The sequence below is a fragment of the Myiozetetes cayanensis genome, unplaced genomic scaffold, assembly GCF_022539395.1.
Source record: "Myiozetetes cayanensis isolate MyiCay16 unplaced genomic scaffold, myiCay2020 scf18, whole genome shotgun sequence".
Lineage (NCBI taxonomy): Eukaryota > Metazoa > Chordata > Aves > Passeriformes > Tyrannidae > Myiozetetes > Myiozetetes cayanensis.
The window spans coordinates 12,054,424-12,076,081 of NW_026087389.1; the positions used below are offsets into that span (position 1 = coordinate 12,054,424).

The 21,658-nt window shown below is 48.0% G+C and overlaps 1 protein-coding gene across 1 annotated transcript in view; it reads right to left on the reverse strand.

Moving 5' to 3' along the window:
* The window catches only part of NCKIPSD (NCK interacting protein with SH3 domain), a 50,279-nt gene that overhangs the window by 17,516 nt on the left and 11,105 nt on the right, over positions 1-21,658 (reverse strand). The window contains 5 exon segments of the mRNA XM_050312784.1: positions 3,631-3,966; positions 3,969-4,258; positions 6,389-6,476; positions 10,902-11,103; positions 11,858-11,970. Coding sequence (XP_050168741.1) covers positions 3,631-3,966; positions 3,969-4,258; positions 6,389-6,476; positions 10,902-11,103; positions 11,858-11,970 — 1,029 coding nt within the window.

Here is a 21,658-nt window from a genome sequence, read left to right on the forward strand (position 1 = left end):
CAGTTCAGCCAAAGGACTCGGCCTTGAAAGCACTCGCTCTGCTGACCTTGTCCTTCTCTAGGGCGAGCAGGGAGACAAAGCTCCCACGGGCAGAAGCTGAGCCCAGAGCAGCCTTTGTGTCTTATCAAAAGCAAGACTCCTTTCAGTAAAGCTGAATCAATGAATGAACAGGGAGGCAGCCCCGTGGTGTCAGGGGAAGGAGAGGGGCTCGGCCACATTAGCCATGAGGTTTGTCAGAGCTTGTTGGGGCCAACAGGGGCTGGTGACAGGCAGCTCAGAGCAGGTCACAGCCCAGCACTACAAGGGAAACCCCCTCCAGAAACATGCCACCTCCCACACCAACTTCCTGACTTGTTCCTCCATCTCTGACACATCCAAGAACAGTTTGACCCCGCTCAGCAGCCTGGGCCAATCTATAACATCCAACTGCATTACACATCTTTGTCAGCAGTTTTCAAGCTTAAATTTAAGGCAACCAGAGATAGATCTGAGCTACAACTCAGCAATGCTAATGTAATAAAAAGCAGATAAGTGATTTCTAAGTGCTCCCTCTTAAGGTGCAGCCAGCTTGTGCATTGGGCAATTTTTGCTGCCACACACTGAGTTTAATAAACCCACAAAATCAACCTCCCTAGACAAGACATCAGTGCTACTCCCTCCTCTGAGATGGGAGTTAATCCAGCAGAGCTAAAGGCAATCACATATCACCAATACATACTAATCCAAGTGCTTCTCCAGAAGCTCAAAAACCAGGCAGCATCTATATTATCTTTAGTTCTGTCCAAATTTTCAACAAGTTGCCTTGAAAGACAGCTCCAGTTTAGACAGTCACTGCAGCAATGCCTTTGAAAAGAGGTTTCATTTCCCTTTGCACATCTTGTCCAGTCACTCTGCCACTCAGAAGAGGGGCCATTTCCAAGGCCAGGGCCATTTCCAAGGCCAGGGTAAGTGCTGACACACAAGTAAGCAGGTTTGCTCCTGTAGATCAGGCTTCCCCAAATAGTATGGCACCTCTAAAGCATCTTTCCTAAGGTGTGAGCTGTTCAGCATGCTTCTTGTCTCTGCTGTTCCCCCAGCTTAGCCTTAAGTCACCTCTCTAAAAGCAGGAGCAAGATGCTGTCCCAGCAGAAGAGTCTTTCATTCTCTAAAACACACAGGCCTGGGCAGACTCCACGCTGGAGGATCAGCAAGGTAAATAAGAAGGAAGTGCCACTGCCAGTCAACCTTCAGAAGGCACTGGGGATAGAAGAGAGGTAATGGATTCTGGAATTGATTTAGTAAACCACTGAGCTGACTTTAAATTAAGACTGGAATAGGAATAGAAAGGATATAACTAATTAAAGAACACGATACAAAAGGTTGAAGCAGGTATGGTATCTACTAAGAGCTGACCAAAGCATTAAATCAAAGCTGATATCTCGCTCTGTTTTAGGGAGTGGAAGAAAAAAAACCTTGAAAAATATGCAAGAGGAGAATTGCCTACATATTTGCATGGACTGGGGAGTAGAGGGATTTCAGAAGTTACAAATTAAAGAAAAAAAGTCCTTGACCTAGAACTGACGACTCAGCAACAATTCTACACAGAAACCCTTGAGATTGTGGAATGATTTAACGAACAACGCAAAGTCAACGATAATAATTTGTGCCCTTAAACTACACTGGTGAAGCTATGGCAGTACAACCACCCCACAAGTACACACGACTGCCCTTCCAACTGCTAGAGCTGGTCTTCTACACCAGGTGAACAACCTTACCTGAGACCAGGCCCCCACATATCAGCAGAGCTACATCCTCTGTGTGGGACACTGAGGAAAAATGCACAACCACAGTGTTTACACTTGAGCACTCTGCAAGCTCACCTAGGCTCTCCTGAAAGCAGTACTGCTCAAGATAGGTATGATGAGGTATTATGAAATGGGACAGGACCTTCTGCTGTGTCTCCATACACTACTGGTCATTTCAAGGTCCCACAGATGTCCTAGATTACAGATATTGAACCAGACATGAGTAGATCCATACTTGTCCCTGCACCAGCATCAGAATTTCTTACCCTCTTTTTCAGGCTGGTCTGCAGCAATGGCCATGAAATTGAGGCTTTCAAATCCTCTCTGCAGAAACCTGGCACTAAATGACTTTTATGGAATTAAGCTTATTGTATCCTGAGTACAGGTATTAACAGTAAAAATAGTATTCAAATCTTGGACAAGGTCCAAGCAGCAGAAAACTGAACTTCTCAGCACTCAAGTCAGAGCCGGAACATTTGCTTGAAACAGCTAAATTTTTTTGCTGAATCTAGATCACACATTGACAGGGCATTGTAATTGGAGTAGGAAGTAATTAACTGTTGAGTTACGGCCACAAACAGAGACTTGATGATTGCTTATAGGACTCTCTATTCAGTGCAGACAGTCAACCAGATTATGATTTGATCTAAAATTTGAATGTCATTAGTTTTCCATATTCAAATGCCTCTGAACTGTTCATTATAATCTTGCCATTAGCAATGGAATTCCAATCTTAGATGTTTATATGAAGCTTACTGCTCAGGGTTGCATTCAGCAAGTGGGAGCTGAAATTTATTATCCCTCCAACTAAAGCAGACAGCTGCCCAGGTGCACTTCATTTCAATGACTGCTGCAGAAGAAGGAGGAATATAGGATTATTTTGGCATAAGGTTTATTTAGACCAAGCTCAGGACAGTGCTCTTCAGTGGTTGAAAAACTACTCTTCTGCAGACTTTAAAAAATGCAGGGCTGAGCCATGTGTTACAGAATAGAGAGGTTCACATTCTGTGGAAACCAGTTTTCATTGCTGTGATGACAGACCAGGCCAGACATATGGAAATTTTGGGTCCTCCATCATCCAAAGGGACAAGAATCTGTGCAGATTTATAGTATGAATAGGCATGCTGAATCTACACAGAGGACATGCAGCACCATAGGATAAGTTTCTACAATTCATTGTTTTATAAAAGGTTTCTACACAGAAGCACTTATGATGCAGGCTCCATCTTCCTCAGCTTCTATTTGTCATGTTTATAACAGAAAATACCTCTTTTAAAAGTCACTATTTCTTTCTCTGATTTTATGCTGCCACATAAAGATCTGTGACCTTTCAGAATGAGAGGTCAACAACTCCTGTCAGAGCTTTTCAGTGTGACTCAAGTCCTGCTGCATCCATTCCCACTGCTGCTTTGCCACCATTGCCATCCCTGGGACCCGAAAGGTTGTCATCTCCCATTGGTGTGCTCGTGTGGTTCAATTCACTGCTGTCCATCTCATCACCCTCTCCCCAAACTGCAATCTCAGATGACACCCACCCTTCCACCACAGCCTACCAGTGCTTCCCAGCACCCAGAGCCCCTCAGCTGGTTCTGCCTCTAACCCTCAGCTCCAAACTCAAGGTTATGTCATACATCTGCAGCTCATCTGGGGAATAAACTCACCTGTTTTCCACTTCTACCAGTACTCGGACCCCAGTTCCTTTGGCTAGACAGTTACCCCCCTCTAGCACCTTTCCTTTGGGAACTCACTCATTTCATCATCGAGAGCTCACTGAGCTCACACCACCTCATCCTCGATGCCAGGAGTTGGTTTGCAGCAGTCCCCAGCCCAGCCTCGCAGGCATTACCTTACTCTCCACCACAGAGATGAGAATCTGCTCCATGATGCTGCTGGTGGCGGGGATGGAGGTCTGGATGTGGCCGATGACGATGCCGATGGCCACGCGGGACAGCTCGTAGCTGAGGTGGGTGTTCCTGCGCACCAGCTCGATCAGTTCGGCACCTATCGTCTTGGGCACGGAGGCCACCAGGCCGCTGGGCTCTGGTGGCACCGGCTCCACTGCAGCCACCTTCTTGTCCTCCAGGCAGAGGTTGCTGAAGGCGTCCAGGCTCGCCGGCGGGGCCGGAGCAGCTTTCTTCCCCTGAGAAGTCTTCTCCCCATCCACAGCGTGGGACCGCTGGGTCCCCCTTCGGCCGGCGGGGCCGGGGCAGTGCGCTTGGACTGGGGAGACTTGCTGGCCCCGTCCTTTGGGGACGTCCCGTAACGGGAATGGGTCACAGAGCCGCTGTCCAAGTTGCGCGTGATCGTGGTGTGGACGCTCCGGCTCGGGACAGGGGGTGGAGTGTTGGCAGGACTGGAGGTGGCCGTCGGGAGAATGGTCTCTGACACAGAAGAAGCAGTGTACAAGGTATCCAGGGATGTCGTGCTTATAGAGGAGGCACTAGAAGCTGACCCAGGAATAATTTCAACAGCATCTGAAAGGGAACAATTAAACATTCCTTAGCAACAGCATCAAAGGAAGAGAGAAAAAAACAAATTGCTACAGCACAGTCCATTAAAAGGCTCATTGTGCATGCGACCAGAGCAGTTTAACTCCTCTTCCGGCCTCACTTATCTCAAAGCAAAATTGTACCAGTTCTCTCTGGAGCATTCCCACACAATCACCTCTTTAGAAAGGGGAAAGCTACTCTATTGAGATGAATACCCTTCAAAGGGCTTAGTGTTTTAGAAGGGGGAGGGATAAGACTAAGGGACAGAAGTATTTCCCCCCCTGGCTTAGCAAGGGCCTTTTTCTGCATTCAGGAGCTAAGCCCTGACTTCTGAATGATGGTGCCTCAGAATTGCAAGACACCAAAGGCTTCACACACCAGCCAGCACCTCCCTCTTGCATGCACTTCATGGTTAGCACTGACGGTGAAGGAAACACTTGACTGACAACACCTCTAGTCTCTCCCTTTCAGCACTCTCCAACATTTGATCACGAGCCCTGCAGCCCTGCTAGCACCTCACAAGCCTTCACATTATTTGCTCTACTGTATTTGTCCCCCCACCTCCACTTTTGACTAGCTCTAGCAGTGGGGGTCCCACTTTCCAAGGGAAAAAAAATCCACTACAAGGAGTATTTGTCTTTCCTTTAACCTGGTCTAATATACAGTTTTGGTAAGTCTTATCTGTTAGTTTCTAGAGGACAGAAACATATCTGGGTCCTTCCCTGACTGAAAACAGTTGCTTGGGCAAACACTGAGCTATCTAGAGCTTCACAAGAGCAGCTGGTGCTAGTGCTGAAAGAGAAGGAGTTGCACCCCATGGGGAGCCCAGCTCTCAGGGAAGGCAATTACTCCCCACCACACCAATGGAAAGAGCAGTGGGACAGACATTAAATGCCTTTGCTGCACATCTGCAGGCAATTCCAACCCTTCCTGCTCCATATGGGAGCCCTCCACTACTCCATCCACTGCTCCACCCTAAGGCAAGCACTGGCTAGGCAGAAAAACTGGGCCCTTCACTCCCACAGGGGTTCAGCATCCCTCTTGATCCTCCTCCTCATCGAGGACCTTCATGAATCACAGTTCCCAGCATGCTTCATTAAATCAAGATAATGAGCTGAAGGAAGCTGACCTTTGCAAATTCCCACTACCACAGTGAAAAATGGCTCAATACCATTAAGTACCATTAAGGAAGCTGGTGCCAGTCCCAGGTCTCAATTAACTACCTGCAAGTCAATAGTTCTGCCCTGCTCCATGCAAGGGGACATGAGTGGGCTTGAGATGGACTGTGTGTCACACTAATGGCATCACCGTCACAGCACAGGAGAGCACTAGGGCAAGCTGGCAGCAACTCTGCAGGATGACCACTGCCTCTGCCAGCCCAACAACACTGAAGATGGAGAAATTCCTGCCCTGTGGTCCTGATATGAAGTGCTCCTCACTAGCTGCTCCTCTACCTGTTGGTAGCACATAGGCAGCTGTGCCCCTGGTATTATTACTGCTCCCTACAGGCACCAGCCACCAATTTTATGGAAATCCCACCAACGTACAGAGAAAGTGCCTGACAGAGTGGGATTTAAAAGCCAAACTTGAGACTGTATTAAAAGCCAGTGAGCCCCCCTGGTGAAGTATCACACTCTGCACTGCAAGGGAACACTCCCTCTGCCTTACTGGGAAATGGCCATGGAGTCTGTGGGAGAAAAAGGATCTTGAACCACTGAGGTTGAACACCGGCCAGACCAGCCACATGAGCAGGCAGAGAGTTTGCTCCTTGGAGAGCACCACAATTCCCAGGGCCACAGACACCAGAGGAGCAGGAGAATGCTGTACCTGACACCTATCCACAAGCATCAGGCTGCCCAGACTCTCCCAGATCAAAGAAGGCTTGAAGGACCATTGACCACCAGCTCAGGACCATTACACTAAAACCTACAGGAATTTAGGATATATATATATATATCTCTTACAGAGATATATAAGGATATAAACCCTATAGGAATTTACAACATAGATTAGGATACTCTTCTAAGCACAAAGCAAAAGCATCCAGGCACCCTGGCTGTTACATTGCCCAGTGTTTGTTTCGCGCCCGAGATCCGGAGAGCTGTTTGTCCTTACTTTTAATGGGAGCAGCAATCTGTGCATTCTTGCGCTTCTCCGGAGGTGGGGGGGTGACAGGAGCAGCACGCCGGGCCTGCGGTGGGATCTATAAGGAGAGATTTCAGAGCAATCAAAGGAGGTTGACAATAAAGACATTCTCTGTTATGAAACCTTCCTTCTCATGTGCATGTGTACATTTGTCCTTACATCTCCCTCATCATTCGGGGAAGTTTTCTCAAGAGGACAAATATTAATAGGCAGCTCTCTAGAAGAACAAAGCAGGACTCGAGCTGGCTTCATCCCCTCCCTGTGACAGGCAAAGCAGCCCTTGTTTAATTGCTGTGTTCGGCGGCACACGGCACATACATCGTGTAGACCTGTCAAGCATTTACTCCTCCTTTATTCCAAATGCAATCCCACACACTCGCTGTGTCTCCACATTACCCTCAATAGCTCCACAGAGGCTGCAAACAGAGTGCCTATTTACACACTCTTCTGGGGAGATCCATTACATCAGCTACAAATACCCCTGCAGAAAGACAAAGCCAAGGGCTGGAGACATGTAAATGCCTTTTCCATGCTCTCAGAGCTACTTTTGTTCATGCAGGGAGAAAACAGGGATAGACCCTCTGTGCAATACTACACTACGCATAGCAAGACCTGCTGGGAAAAGCTTTTGCCAGGGAGTTGTATTAACTCTCTGTACCTAGGGTTTCTCCTGTAAGTCTCTTCTAGAAATGCCAAGCCAGCAGTGCACAAGCCTCAGATCCAGGTTCCTACACTCGTCTTTTCCTGTCAGATCTAAACACCACAATCAGCAATACCACTTTCACCTGGAATTACTCTGGTGAGGTGCAGCCTCAGGGTTAAACTCTGATCAGACACTGAACACAACAGCCAAGACAGGTGGGAGCACACTCCATCGATACTCCAGTCCCCACAGCCCAACAGCTCAGGGCCAGGAGACTTGGTCTGGGACCTCTTAGGACTTGTGCGATTCAGAGCCTGCTGCCTGAAACATGCCTCTGTTTTTATGGGATATTACAATCACTGTCTGCAGCAAAACCACCCAGGGCAGCACAGGAAGGGAAAGGAGGTAATGGCCTCAATGTCTCAGGTAACCCAGGCTAAAGGTAGTTGGAATCTGTAACAAAATTTAGTCCATCACAAGGGTGAATTTTCTAGATTTGTTTAGCTCTGAGATGAGAAGTTTTTCTGTGCCTTGTAATTACTGAATAGGCCTGGAACTCCACAGAGGGCACAGTGCCACCCCACAGTGAAAACCTGAGACCGGTTCCTGAAAAGGTCTCTATCTTAGATAGCTCAGTACAAGGAGAATTAAAAATGTACTATTTTCCCCTGGATTCAGGAAGGGCAGAAACCTCCTCTGAAATGGGAGTGAAAATAAGACACTTTAGGAACCACCTCAAATGTTCAAGACTCAGTGCCAAAAGCTGACTATACAGGTGCTCACAGCCCATGACTGGACTCTATCAGACAAGTGAAGATGCAGCAGTTTGCATAAAGACTTTTTAAAAGGCATCTCTCAGTTCCTTTCTCCCACCGAACACCAAATACATCCAATCTTTTACTATATCACTGAAGTCGCTTCTTTACGAGTGCCTTCAGCTGGTGGATTAGCACGAGACACAGCTGCAGACTCCCAGCCTGAGCTCTCTCCTCTTGTCAATCCGCCCCACATTGTTCTCTGGGTGCAGTGCTATATGATACTTGCATACGGCTTCAAAAATGATCCGTGTCAGTCCAAAAAGAGACTGCACAGCTGAGAGAGGCCAAGCAGGTCAGGAGGGGTCTCTGCATCGCAGGGCTGGCAGGCTGGTCCCAAATGCAGAAAGCTCAGCTGTGCTAAAAGCAGAGTCCTCTCTGCAGAGGATGGAGCTGACAGCACGAGTCAAAGCTGCTTGACATGGCACGGGATTTAACAGACAGGCAGGCTCGGAGCTTAGAGCAGACGCATGACATTATTTGTAGATAGCTAGGGTTGGGTCATTCTGGAGTATTTCCATGGCTTCACTAGCTCTTCCAAATTTACCACGCAAGTTTAACACAGTTATTACAGGCTAGTGCTTAAATTAATAGATGTACAGCTAACACTAGCTCAGGCCTGCCAGCCTCACTTAGATGGCCACGCACCACAGTCCAAGCGGCTGCGATGGGAACGTGAAGTATCACACGAATTTCCCCTATGCCTGCCCAGGCTGGGAAGTGCCACAGAATCAGGAGTCATGAAGTGTAACTCATGGCCATCCCCAGCCTTCATCCCACATCCCAGCCACTGCCTGGGGCCAAGAGGAGGATGTACAACACCAACCCTCCCAAGGTAAGGCGAGAAAACATTCCCTGTGCAGCTGCTGTGTGGAAGGTGACCATGCAGGAGTCCCTGCAGTTCAATCCCACCTGTTCAGAGGGGAGAAGATGAGGGACCTTACCAAGGATCCAGAGGGAAGTAACTATACTCATGTTGTATACTCCCTTTCCCCAGGCCTCTACAAGGAGGATGTGAACTTCCCCAAATCCGCAGATTTTACACATCTGCTTCCTCCCCCTTTCCATTTTGCAGAGGCTGCTAGCAGAGGCTCTGCTCCCTGCACTGCTCAAGACAAGAGCTGACTCAACCATAACAATCCCATTCCCTTCCCAGCCAGGCAGGCAGAGAACACCACCCCTCACTCCTTCAACTCCTGGGAACAATGCTATTACAGCAGGAACCTTTAAACAAAATAACAAAACAATAAACCAAATGAACAATCTCCCACCCACCACCTCCTCCAGGCAAACTCTGCCAAGCCAGACACTCTGGTCTGCAGCAAAGGTTTCTGAGATGAGCGTCACAAACTCACTGAGCATGCACAAACACAGCAGACTGACTAAAATACTGTGAGAGCCCAACCTCCTCCCTTGACAGCTGGTATGAAACTGCCCCAGCCTCCCACCTTATGCTAACTGTGGAGGAGCTGAAGAGAGGCACAGCACCATTGCCATCACCACGTACTTCAGCCAGTTCAGCTCTGGGAGTAAAGCCATTGAGAGGAAATTTGCACCTCAAACTTTGCTTAAGTTTTCAGATGCAAACACTGAACACACCTGAAAATCCCAAGCAGTGAAAAGCACATGCCAGACCTCTGCTTCTCCAGAGTTATTTACAAAGTTTGGATTGCAGAAAGTCTCCTCTTAGGCTGCTGCATAACCAGTGGAAGAAGGCAGTGCTGCTTCCTCCACTTTGTATTTTCAAAGCACACAGGAAATCTGTCAACTGAGCTGTTAAAATCTCAAGGAGCCCTTTCAGCACAGGGCTAAGCTGGAAGCCCTTCGACTGCATCCTCAGTGCCACCCAGGCAGAAACAGATCTTTGTCAGCCAAGGAATTTGTCTTCCTCCTTTTCTGACAAGCAACCAAACCACAGACAAATAAAGACAGGGAATCAGCATAGAGAATGGGATGTAAGGTGCCCCATTCACTCAGCCCATAATGTACAGGCTTGGGAATAGAGCTGGTTTGGCTGCCCAGAAACAAAAAAGAATACCAAGGAGAAAAATAGGGCTTGTAGGGATTGATGTGTTCTGCGTGAGCCAGAGCTACCTCTCATCTCCACAGACTCACAGTTCTTCAAGTGTAAAACAAGCCTCATCTGCTAGGAGTGACAGCATATCAGTGCTTTATAAACACACTGCCTCCAAACACTCAGCCCAGAGAGATGAAGAAAAACTACAGTGCACATGTTCATCTGTAGGAGAAAAAAAATACCTCCATGCTCATCCTTGCTTGGCACCTTTAGCCCTAACATGCAGCTACACCTACACAGTGAAATCGGCTACATCCTTCATCCCCAACAACCGCTACATCCGTCCTGGGCTGCTACTTTGAAGCCTCCCTGGCGCCACACAGTAACCTTGGAACTCTGTGTCACCAAGATAAAAAAAATCTGCTCTAAATAGTATTTCCTGCAATTTATCATGACAATTTTAATTCATCATGACAAGCAATGCTCAGACAAAGCGGGATCTTTGGGGTTTGGTTTTTGTTTTTTTTTTGTTTGGTTGGTTGGTTTTTTGTTTTGAGTAGTATAAATAGACAGCCACAGCAGATAAAATGCTTAAGGACCAATGATCTTTGTTGTGCAGACATAACAAGGGGAAAATAAAGCAGAGCTCAGTACTTGGAGGGAGTTCTGCTGCTCATGTCAAAACTGCCTTTCAAAGTATCCTCCAGGGAGCCTGCAATCCTTTTAAAAAGTTGCCAAGAGACAGTCACACCATATAGAGTGGATCTTAAATGTTACTATAAAACCATGGACCCTCAAGGATTCCAAAAAAGCATCACAAGTGTAAATGGCAGAGGGACTGTTCCAGATTTCTTACACAGAGACACCACCACTTTACACTGCAGTAGTCACAGGCAAGCAGCACAAACGCCTGATTAGTGACTGAAGCTGCAAAGGCATTTTATTCAACAGGACAAGCGATGTCGCACCACCAAAGGAGGAGCCTAGAAAGAATCCAGCCACTGTTACCTGGTAGAGACCTTCATCCTCCTCCTCGAACTCGGTGTTTGGAAGACTGTGGTGTCGCTCGTACCCTGTCCGGCACACGCCGTTGGGCTGCCGTGCCACATCCAGGTGGTGGTCGCTGGAGGACTGTGTCATAACCGTCCCCTGCGGGGTGGGAGAGTGGCTTTTGCGGGACACAGTCTCCTTCCGGTGATGGATCAGCTTTCTGAAACAGAATGATGACATCAGGAAGAGCAAAGCTCAAGGGAGCGACCATGCTGCAACATTTAAATGGTATTTTTAACTGATTTATTGCATTTGGGTTATATATACCAGAATGGGCTACATTACTCTGAACACCAACTCCAGTTTCATTAACAACTAAGGAAGCACTTCTGGGGGAGGAAGGAAGAGGCTTTGCAAGAGCCCATAATTTATTCATCAGTTCGCTGGAGAAAAATGCCTCTTCCTCGGGGGAGAGTCACATATTGCATCGCAAGCTTCAGAAATTGCCTGCACTTTAGAAACGCTGTTCAACTGAGATTAAACCAGCGTGCCTCAGCACAGAGTGTGAGGTGTCAGAGAAAAACAAAAATCCTCCTCACAAGCAATTATTTAAGAACATATTAAGGACCTTCTGCCACATGCCAACAACCTCTACAATTCCTGGCTGGTAGAGCAGAGAAAATGCAGCCAGAAAGGTTTCAGATTTCTCCTCCAAGCCTACAGTGCAGCTGAGAGTTTCCTCTTGGCATTCACAGGGATAGAGGGGCAAGGCCAAAGTTCTGCTTTGCTGGACACGGTTGTCAAGAGGAGCAGCAGCAGTTGCCAGCTGGGAAGCTCAGAGTGGAGCAGTCACTTTGCAGCACAGGGGCTCAAACCAATGATGTCCAGCTTGACCCCCAAAGATAGAATCACATAAGCATCACACACTGACCACCCTGCATTCACCAGTTCTCCCAGGTGCCCATCATACTTACTGGAGGACATCCCTCTGCTCCAGGTTGTATTTTCCCCCATTTTTCATGGCGGCATTGTGCACAGCCTCAATTGCACGGTCAATAGACTGGAGAACCACATCTTGCTCCAGCACCTGAGAAACAACATTCCACACGTTATTGCACTGCTTCACCTGCAGTTCTGCTGCACCAGAGCTTACAGTAGGAGAGACCACAGTAAGGGAAACTCCCAGAGTTTACATCTGGAAAAGAATGTCACTGTTACAAGCACCTACAGGAATACCAGGGACAGAGCTTCAGGACCAGTCAGCAGCCTTGGATATTCAAGCATGCTGCAGGCAGCTTTCGAAATCCCACTGCAAAGCCCAGTTTATCCCAAACTCAATTATTCTTGCTCTTACTGCCCTGCTATAGGGCAAATACACAGCTGTGAATGTGAAAGACAAGAGTTGAAATCTGGTGGCCTCCAGAGTCTACTGACTCTGGATTTGGTTTTCTTGCTCACTTTTTTCTTAATGGCTTTTATACTTGTTTTGTAACTTGAAGTGCCTTTTCCAAATCTCCACCCAAACTGTCACAGCAACATTTACTCCTCCTGCCAGCCACTTTAGTGCTTGTTACTGCAGCTTAAATAAATGCCATCCTTGAAACAAGAAATACCAAAGACACCATTCCCTGGGCTCACACAGGAGGCTGGGAGAGCTGTAGCAAAGGGGAACAGGAAGGTAAAGCAGGTTTCTACACTTGTGATACTCTTCAAGGCTTTGTTTATCAGCAGTTGACATGCCTTCAGGAGAAAAGACCTTTACAGGACTAAGGCAGAAGGCAAAGGACACGCTATGGAGTGTGCCCAGGATCCAGCAGACTCACAGGTCTCCCACAAGCTGCCACTGGTGCCTGCACCGTCCCTTCGGTCCTGCTGGTCCAGCTCCAGCCCACGCACATGGGGAGGAGGGGAACGTTTGGGCGCCAGTGCTCACTGCAGCTGTTTGAACACTAAACCCCTCTTTATCTTCACATGCTTTGGCCCTCCCTCCCTGCATCAGAGCAACTATTTATCCAGCCAAGGAACGGTTGGAATCTCATCAAGGATGCACCTTAATTGGCCTTAGGGGGCTGCAGAGCACAGAAGGCAAGCCCTCCCCACCGGGGCCAAAAGTGCCTGCCTCCATAGCACTGGCATGCAGTTTTCTGATAACATGATATGTATTATTTATATCCTGATTAATTGCTTAACCAAATGTGAATTAGCAGCTACCACAGACTGTGGGGGAAAAAAACAAGGTGTGGATGAGAGGCCTCCTTTGCAATACTCAGCGTTGAAAAATTTAGGAGGTTTTTTTTGCTGTTGTTGTTGGTTTGTTTTCCCAAGAAAAAGAGATAGGGAAGAAAGCAACTGGGGAAAACTTAAAAAATAAAGCCAAATTTGTTAAAGTATCGGGTCAAGGATAAACCCAACAATCAGTACTCAACTTTAGGGTGAAGCCTCCAAGCAGCCCCATATGGCCAAGGGAGCATTTCACCACAACTACAGAACTAAGTAAGGAAACAGAACAAAGCACATTTGAACACATTCCAAGGAGGGTTGGAAGGAATGGCAAGTTATTTCAGGGAATTCACCTCATTTTCTGAGAAGATAAGAGAAATTTACAGCAAGCTGCATGTTCTCTCTAGGAAGGGGGGGTGGGAGCAGTGCAGGGCTGCTGTCCCCAGGGGAATACCAGCGCTGCTTTGAGCACTGCAGACCCCTGCCCTTTGCACAGCCAGCTCACCTTCCTGCAGTCCCACAGGAGCTCCCACCCCAAAATTCAACACAACTCCCATTACAGCCTCCAAACACTGGCCCTGGTGCACTCCCTGTTCCCCTATTTGTAGTCCCTCCACATTCACCACCACCCCCTCCAAAACCAGCCCCTCCACAAGTTGCAGCCCTTTGTGCTGCCTTCTCTCACCCTCTCCATCCTGCCAGCCTTTCATGCACATGGGTTTCAACCCTTTCTCAGTCTGTTCATCCCAGGGAATACTGCAGTAGGAGCACTGAATCCTGCTGAACAGCTCAGCGTCTCTGCCCTCCTCCGGAGGGCACATCAGCACCATCCACAGCCCACAGGAATCCACAGGCTGGAATCACAGCATGGTTTTCGTTGGAAGGGACCTTAAAAATTGTCTAGTTCCAACCCCCCATCACGAGTAGGAATGTCACCCATTAGACCACGTTGCCCAGAGCCCCAGTTTCACCTGGCCTTGAACACTTCCAGGGATGGGGCATCTACAGATTCTCTGGTCAACCTGTTCCAGTGCCTCATAGCCCTCTAAGTAGAGAATTTTCCCCAACATCTAATCTAAATATCTCCTCTTCTGGTTTAAAACCCTTCCCTCCCTGTTCTATCACTATCTGTCCTGTGTAAAAACTCATTCTCCATCTTTTCATGAGCTCCCTTTACTGGAAGCAATGAGGTCTCCCCACAGCCTTCTCTCCCCACTTTCTCAGCCTGTCATAGGAGAGGTGCTTCTATAGAGCTGCTCCTTGCTGTGCAATGCCATTTATTATGGAGAGGGTGCTTCCTTTCTGATAAAACACGACATCTTCACACTAATGCAACAGTGTTGTGACAACTGGCTTTTAGCTGCTGTGCTCTTTCCTTTGTTTCTGCTCCCCAACCCTCTATTAACAGGGCCCTGTCAAAGGACTGGAATAAAAAAGCAGCATTAACTTGCCACTTGCACTTTATGACATTGTTGATGCTGCTCATAAATCATCTCCTCCCTTTCTCAGCTGAGGGGGGGGTGGGGAGCAGGGTTGTCAGCACAAGGGCTGTTTGCATTCTGGGTTTATAGGACACCCAGCATTGGGGATCCCCTGAACTGTAGTCATAAACTAAAAAATAGAAAACAGTATCCTGGATACATCATGTGGTTCGAAGGAATCCATACACTCCTGGGGTTAAGCAAAATGACACTGCTTTTTTGAGGAGGATGGATGAATACACACATTGCAGTTGAAAGAAGCACGGGTTGCACAGGAGCAAAAGTCAGGTTTGCCGAAGTCTCCCCTGTGATCTCCTCCTCCCTGGGACCCAGCAGGAGCTGGGTCCTCAGAAGCCCTGCAGAGCCCTGAGCTGCAGTCCTGCCCCGTCCCATGCTCTGGGATGCAGAGGTGAAACCCTGCTCATAGCGGACTAAGCTAAGGCTCACATGGAAGCACGGGAATGCAAGAGAAGGGCATGGCTGTACAGCGTGCTGTCAAAGGAGACGGTACAAAGCAAAGCCCAGGAATTCCACGGGATTTACTGGAGCTGCACGGGTGGGGGTTGGCAGAGCCCTGAGCAACCACCGCAGCACGCGAGCTGTTAACTGTGTCCTTCACCAGCTACCGGCTCACCAGGCACAGCCACGCCAGCGGCTCTGGAAAGGCGGAGAAGGCGGCAGGGACAGGGCACTGGCGGCAGGGGAAGGTACCGGCCCTTACGGGGTGAGCACAGGGGTCTCCTCGGTCAGCGTGGGGTGACAATGCCCAGGCTGTGGCCAAGAGGCACCAACAGGGCACTACCTTCTGCCCAACGTACCGTGAGGATCGAGGGGTATTTGGTGAAGTATTGATCCACATTCCTACTGGCATCTCACTCCAGAAGGGAGTGGCTGCCACCCCCTCTATCAGATATTTCTGGTTTAATCAAACAAAATGCTGCAGCAGAGAAACGCTGGGCTTTATAAGCAGCCTGACACAGCCTGCCTGGCTGCAGCAAGGGGCAGGGGACGAGCAGGGTGGTGACCCTTGACAATCACAGGCCTGTCTGGCTATTGGGCACTGGATCAGAGAAACAGGGGCACTGTCAACACACCCCACAGGTGATCTGCCCTGCAGGAACAAGTTACTGCTCAATTAGAGCCATGAATATCAGCCAGGAAACTGAATTTCTTCCTTCATAGCCCGGTGTAAGAGAATCACAGAAGCATCAATAAATCATTACTTCCTCGCTCCGTGCTAATAACACGAGCAAACAAAGGGTCTCCCCAGAGCCTGCTGCCAATTTCCTCCCCACCTGAGAGCCCCACAGAGCTAGATCTCAGCGCTGCCCTGGGCTGCTCTGCACACCCCAGGGCAGGTGGGGAAGGACGACTTCACCAGGCCAAAGCCAGGCTTTTAAGAAGTGTCATTACAGGATGTCTCGTGGGTATCTAAGCACGGCCAACACAGGACATGGCCCTGCACAGGCAGGAATTCATCTACCCCCACAGCTCACACTGCTGCCCTCCTCACTGCCCCAGGAGCAGCCTCCCCAAAGAGAGCACACCTGCACAGGACGTGTGGCACAGGACGATGAGAGACCTGAGACTCCCAGAAGACACTACTGGTGTCCTTGCACAGGCAGTACAACCTCCTCTCCTGCCCTCCCAGGGCTGTTGAAAATGTTGCCCCCTCCCTCTTCGTTTTCAGTCCTTCCACACGTACCACTGGCGTTGTTTAAATGCATTCACACAGAAGAACTCGCTCAACAGTCTAGAATAATCATACCTTTCAGAAAAGCATTTTCTAGACAAACAGGCTGACAGCTGCACCAGCTCAGAGAGGCTGAGCCACTCTGCATGCGCGAGGCTCCCACGTTTATCAAAGTGGCCCATTAATGTATGGCAGCCTTTTCTTTGCCTCCGCAGGGGGCTGATCCAAGAAAACATGGCTTTTTCCCCACTGCCTCCCCAGTTTTTAGTGATCAAGGGCGTTTGCTCTTCCGCATGTGCAGGAATCAGTGCCCTCATGCTTGCGCCTGCCTTTGCAGCCAGAAGGGTGCCCAGGCAGGGCTGCTGATCTTCACCCTCATCTCATTGCTCCAGCTCTCACAACATGACAACAAAGGACAGACAAAGTTTTGTCTCCAGTGACAGCTCAGTTTTCACACAGCTGCACTGACACGGACCACTGGTGAAATTAGGATATTTATCCCGCTGGCGTACACAGGCACAGGCTGGTTCTTTGTTACTCAAATCAGAGAGGAACACCACCTCTTAGGTCACATGCCCTTCGCCCCCAGTCACCGCCAGACTGTCTGCATGCTGTATTCCTTCCAGATTTAAATGATCGTGGCACCAATTTACGAAAATCAAGTATCCTTTGTCTGCGGCAGAGTGATGTGCCAGATCTGAGTCCCCCCTTCGGGACCATAGCTCAAGCAAATGGGCTGAGTTTTGGGTTTCTGCATTGCTGGGAGAAATTCAGCTCCTTTCTCTTTCCCTTTTTGCAGCCCCAATCAGAAATTTGTAGTCCTCAGGCTGTTGGCTAAGAGATATGCATTAACTTATTCTTGTCGGCACGAAGATATTGCGCCTCGCAGCACTTAAAAACACACGATAAAAACGCAAGTGAAAAACAATGGGCAACTGTCCTGGCTCCTGAGCAAATAAGATGAGAGAAGCTCCAAACAAACCTGCAGCATCTCTGACTCGCTAGCGAGCAAACAAAGACATGGCTGAGCTCTTCTGACAAAGAGGCAGCCCAGGAGCAGATCAGGAATTCCTGCTGATGCGCTGCAGTGGGTTTCTAAAGGATCGGTGTTTTTCCACTGTGTGCTGACAGCAGCCGCTCGAGCGGACAGCCTGCACAAATGGGAAATGAAGAGAAAGGATAGCCAGGGAAAGGGCTTAAGCTGTGCAAATCACGCTAAAGCAAAAGCCAGAGCTCCTGGCAAAAGAGATACATTAACGAGGGACAGTACAGGCACGAGAGGCATTTGGAACAAACAGAACCCTGAAGGCAGCAGAGGGATGCACAGCAACCAAACCTCGACTGATTTCTCTCCCAAGAGCAGGCAGCTTTGGAGTCACGGAAAGGGGGCAGAGACAGGCTGAGGGACAGCAGAATGCATGCAACCCACTACTGCACACTTGGACTTCCCAAGGTGGAAATGCCTCATCCTGGGTCTCTCCAGCCATGCTCAGACACTGTTTACTGGCCATGATGACCAGAATTAGCTACTGATTCCTTCCCCTCGTAATTCTGTGCCCTTCAGTAACCAGAACATGTGTCTCATGCCAAAACACTCTAAAAGGATAAAAGCAGAGACAGAAGTTTTTGAAATAAAGCAATCAACATAATTACATATCTTGCCATTCTCTGCTGCCTTAATTCTTACTGCTCTCAGTGCGTCAGGGGACTTCCAGGCTCAGCCTATCCCAGGTGAACAGCCTCCAGACAACAGAGCTGCCCCTCTGTTTAGGTTTACCTGTTCAGCATCCTTTTGGCATGCAATTGTCAAGCCAAGTCAATACTGACATGGTCAACATGGCATCTCTGCAAGGGAAACTTACATTTTGACTGATATATACTTATATATAAAGGATATGTACATACACATATATATATGTTGGAGTTACCATCTGTACTGAAAAAGAAAACTGTACACAGGTTCTGCTTTGATGAAAGCTCAGGATTATGAACCAGGATATATCAAGGTGGAAGGAAAGACACTACAGGGAAGTGCTAGAAGTTATTCCAAGATTTTTAACATATTAGCACTTTAAGTTGCAAAAAAGGCCAACAGAAGGGTCTGTGCCAGTCTCTGCACAGTCTTCAGCTTGGCAGCCAAAGAAACTGCTACAGATGCCCTTTGCTCACTGAGATTCAGCACAGCTCCAAGATCACTTGCACACAATCAGCACGGGTCTATAAGAAAACCCCTATATTAATTATGATCAAAAATGCAACTAATTTCTAAGTTCCCAGAGTGCTGGGAAGAGTGCAAGGTGCTCATCTCAGCCCATCTTTGTTTTGATTGAGTTGGCAAAAACGTGGACTGTGGGCTGAAGATCCAGTTGCAGAAACACTCTGCAGTTAATCAGGTTTGCCAAGCATTGCCAGGACAAGGAGCAAGGTCAGAGCCCAGAGGAAGGAATAAGCCTGGGAAACTGTGCAAGTCCTGGCTCCTCTTTTGGCATTCAGAGATGAAGGTTGAGTTTCCCTCCAAAATCTATTTCCATAGCAGGGATTGTAGCAAAATGCCAGAAAGGTGACAGTCATACGAGAAGTAGGACGAAGAAATTCAAATTTCTGATGTGTTCAAGAGAACTCTCTCCCTTCCCATTCACCTCTGCCTTGGAGCACATTTCCAGCATATCAGGATTGAGTAAGTAAAGCCTCCAAGGTCAAGCAGGAAAAATTGCAATTAAGTTGGCAATTCAACTGATGCACAAAGACAGATGCAGGAGAAGAGCACGTATGTACACGTTAACTGAAAGGGACTTTCCTCCTGCATGCCCAGACGGGCACTGATTTGACAGCTTGCAGTTACATGTTTGAGAAAGAGGAAATAACTTGTGATGCATCTTGCACAGGAATTAATGATTTATCAGTTTTTCTTCCAAAAATCCTCCCTGTCCCATGACTGGTGCTCTGGCAAGGGTCAGAAGGCAGCACACTGCAGTTATGATGTTCTTTGGGCGTAGTTATCGCGTTACCCAAACCTGAAACTATGGGCAAATTATAAAGTGTTCCTTATTAACTTCACAGAAAATGGAAAATTAAGTGGACCTGACATCTCAGTCCCAGTGATCATGGGAAGGCAGACCTGGCAGTGGGCACAGACATACAACCCAGGAACACCAGCCAGGCATGAAGGAAAAGGGGCAAGGGGGGTGTATAGGACACCATCCAAAGAAAGCACAGAACCTGAGGGCTTGGGCATGAACAACTCAGATCTTCCACAAAGAGAACAAGTGCTGCTCTCTGGTATCTGCTGGATGAACAGCCATATGTACTTTATTAAAGCCACCAATGAGGGAAAAGAGCTTCCATCCTCAAGGGGCAACCACAGGACAGTCATCAGACCTGGACAGATGGAAGCTGCAAACCAGACATGAATCCCCAGGATCTTTTGAGCAGCACTGGGATCAGAGCTGCCAGGCCTGGCACAGCCGAGGCTCCTTCCTGCTAAGCTGTTACTGCAAAGATGAAAACCTGCCTTGCATTACCATGAGCAAACCTCAGAGAGGCCTTGGAAAGTTTTCCCAAAAGATTATTCCAGTCAGGAGGATCAAAGGGAGTTTGTTGCTGCAGGATCAGTTAACAGTCTGACTAGAAAACAATTTTTCTGTGTTTTGGACTCTGCATGCAGAGTAAACATTGCCTCTTCTGCCACAAAGGAATGCAGCTCCCCTGTACACCCCAAAATAGAAAGAAAGCCAGCAGGACAGGATCAGAAAACATATTAACTGACACAGAAAACCCAGTGCTTGCCTCTGTAATGAGCATTTCTCTTCCTCAAGTTACTGATGCATCCTACCCGAAACAGAGCTTATCACAGTGATGTGATCAGATCACATGTGCAACCTGCTCCAAAATAAAATGACCCACAAACTACCATATGGAAAAACCTGAATATTTTTTTTTGCCAGGAGTAGAACTGCCTGCCCTAAGCAAATGCAGAAAGGCTGGGTTTATGCTGCCCCTCTGCTCAAAGAGAGTGGCTCCACATTCTCACGGATCAAAGCTCGTTGCAAGGGGGAAGGATCACTTACAAACAGTACTTTTACTATCACCCCTTCACACAACTCCCAAGCACATGAGTTTGACCAAGAGCCTTGAGGATTTCTCCCACTAATGTTTCAGACCAAGGACTCAAGAGAGAAGCACACTTACAATGTTTCTCCACAGTAGGTCCCCCCAAAAAAGCTCATTTCCATATAATGTTCCACAGTATGGATCTCATCAGCAATTTCTCTTCAGTCCACAGCCTCCTCTGGGTCACAGGCACAGGTATTTGAAATATCAGTATTAGGAGACCACAGGATACCCAAACACCTTCTTCCCAACATTTTCAGGCTGTACAGACCAGCTCCCACCAGTGTGGAGCAAACACAGCTCCCCTGTGCTGGGCAGGTATTTCCCAACATGGGAATCCCAAACAAGTCTTCCACAAAGCAGAATGGCATGTCCAGACCCAGCAGCCTCCCTCTGGTTGCCAGGAACCTTCATGACTTAAATCTGGTTCATTAAGGGTCTTTTGAAGCGTGACAGCCAGGCCCCCAGTAAAAGATAACCCTTGAATGCTCATTTGCTTTCAGGTGGGCCACTATAAAGCCAAGGCAAGAAGGAACATCCTCTGGAAGAACAGCAGGCATCTCTCTCACTCCCCTGCCATGGATTTTGGGAGCATTGTATTTTGACACGTTCAGAGTAGCACTATAAAACAGATGTTATTCGTGCTCTTGGCTTATCCGTGCCATACACAAGAATTACACAAAGTTAGGTGTGCCAGATAATTACAGTACAGCCATTTTCAGACCTTGAGGGTGCAGGTGCAGGGCAGCAAGGGAAGGGGCATCAGTGGGGCTGAAATACTGCACGCAGGCTGTGCTGTCAAGACGGAGATCATGCTAATTGGTCACAGACAAAATACCCAAGTGTGCCAACGCCCTTGTTAGCTGAGAGCTGCTGCCACAAGCACATTTATTCCTGGTAAAGTGGATGTTTCTGGAGAAGCAATCAGCACCCTGACAATCACCAAATCCAGGGAGTCAACACAACTGAGCTTTACTGGGACAGTGATAAACCTAATGCTAATTCATACTGCAAAATAAATGAAGATACCACTGAGATATACAGCAGTGTCTTACACTGTTACATGTGTGATCATAAAGACAGAGCAAAAGACAAAATAAACCCCAGAAAATTACGAACTAACTCTACAGTTGCTTTATGACCGGTAGATGGGGGAATGTGATTTTTTCTGTGCTGCAAAACTTCGACAGACTGACAGTTTCCAGTGACCTACAAAAGTACCTTGAGAATTGCAAGTTTAGCTGTGTTTATCAGAGGAATGAGGCTAACTT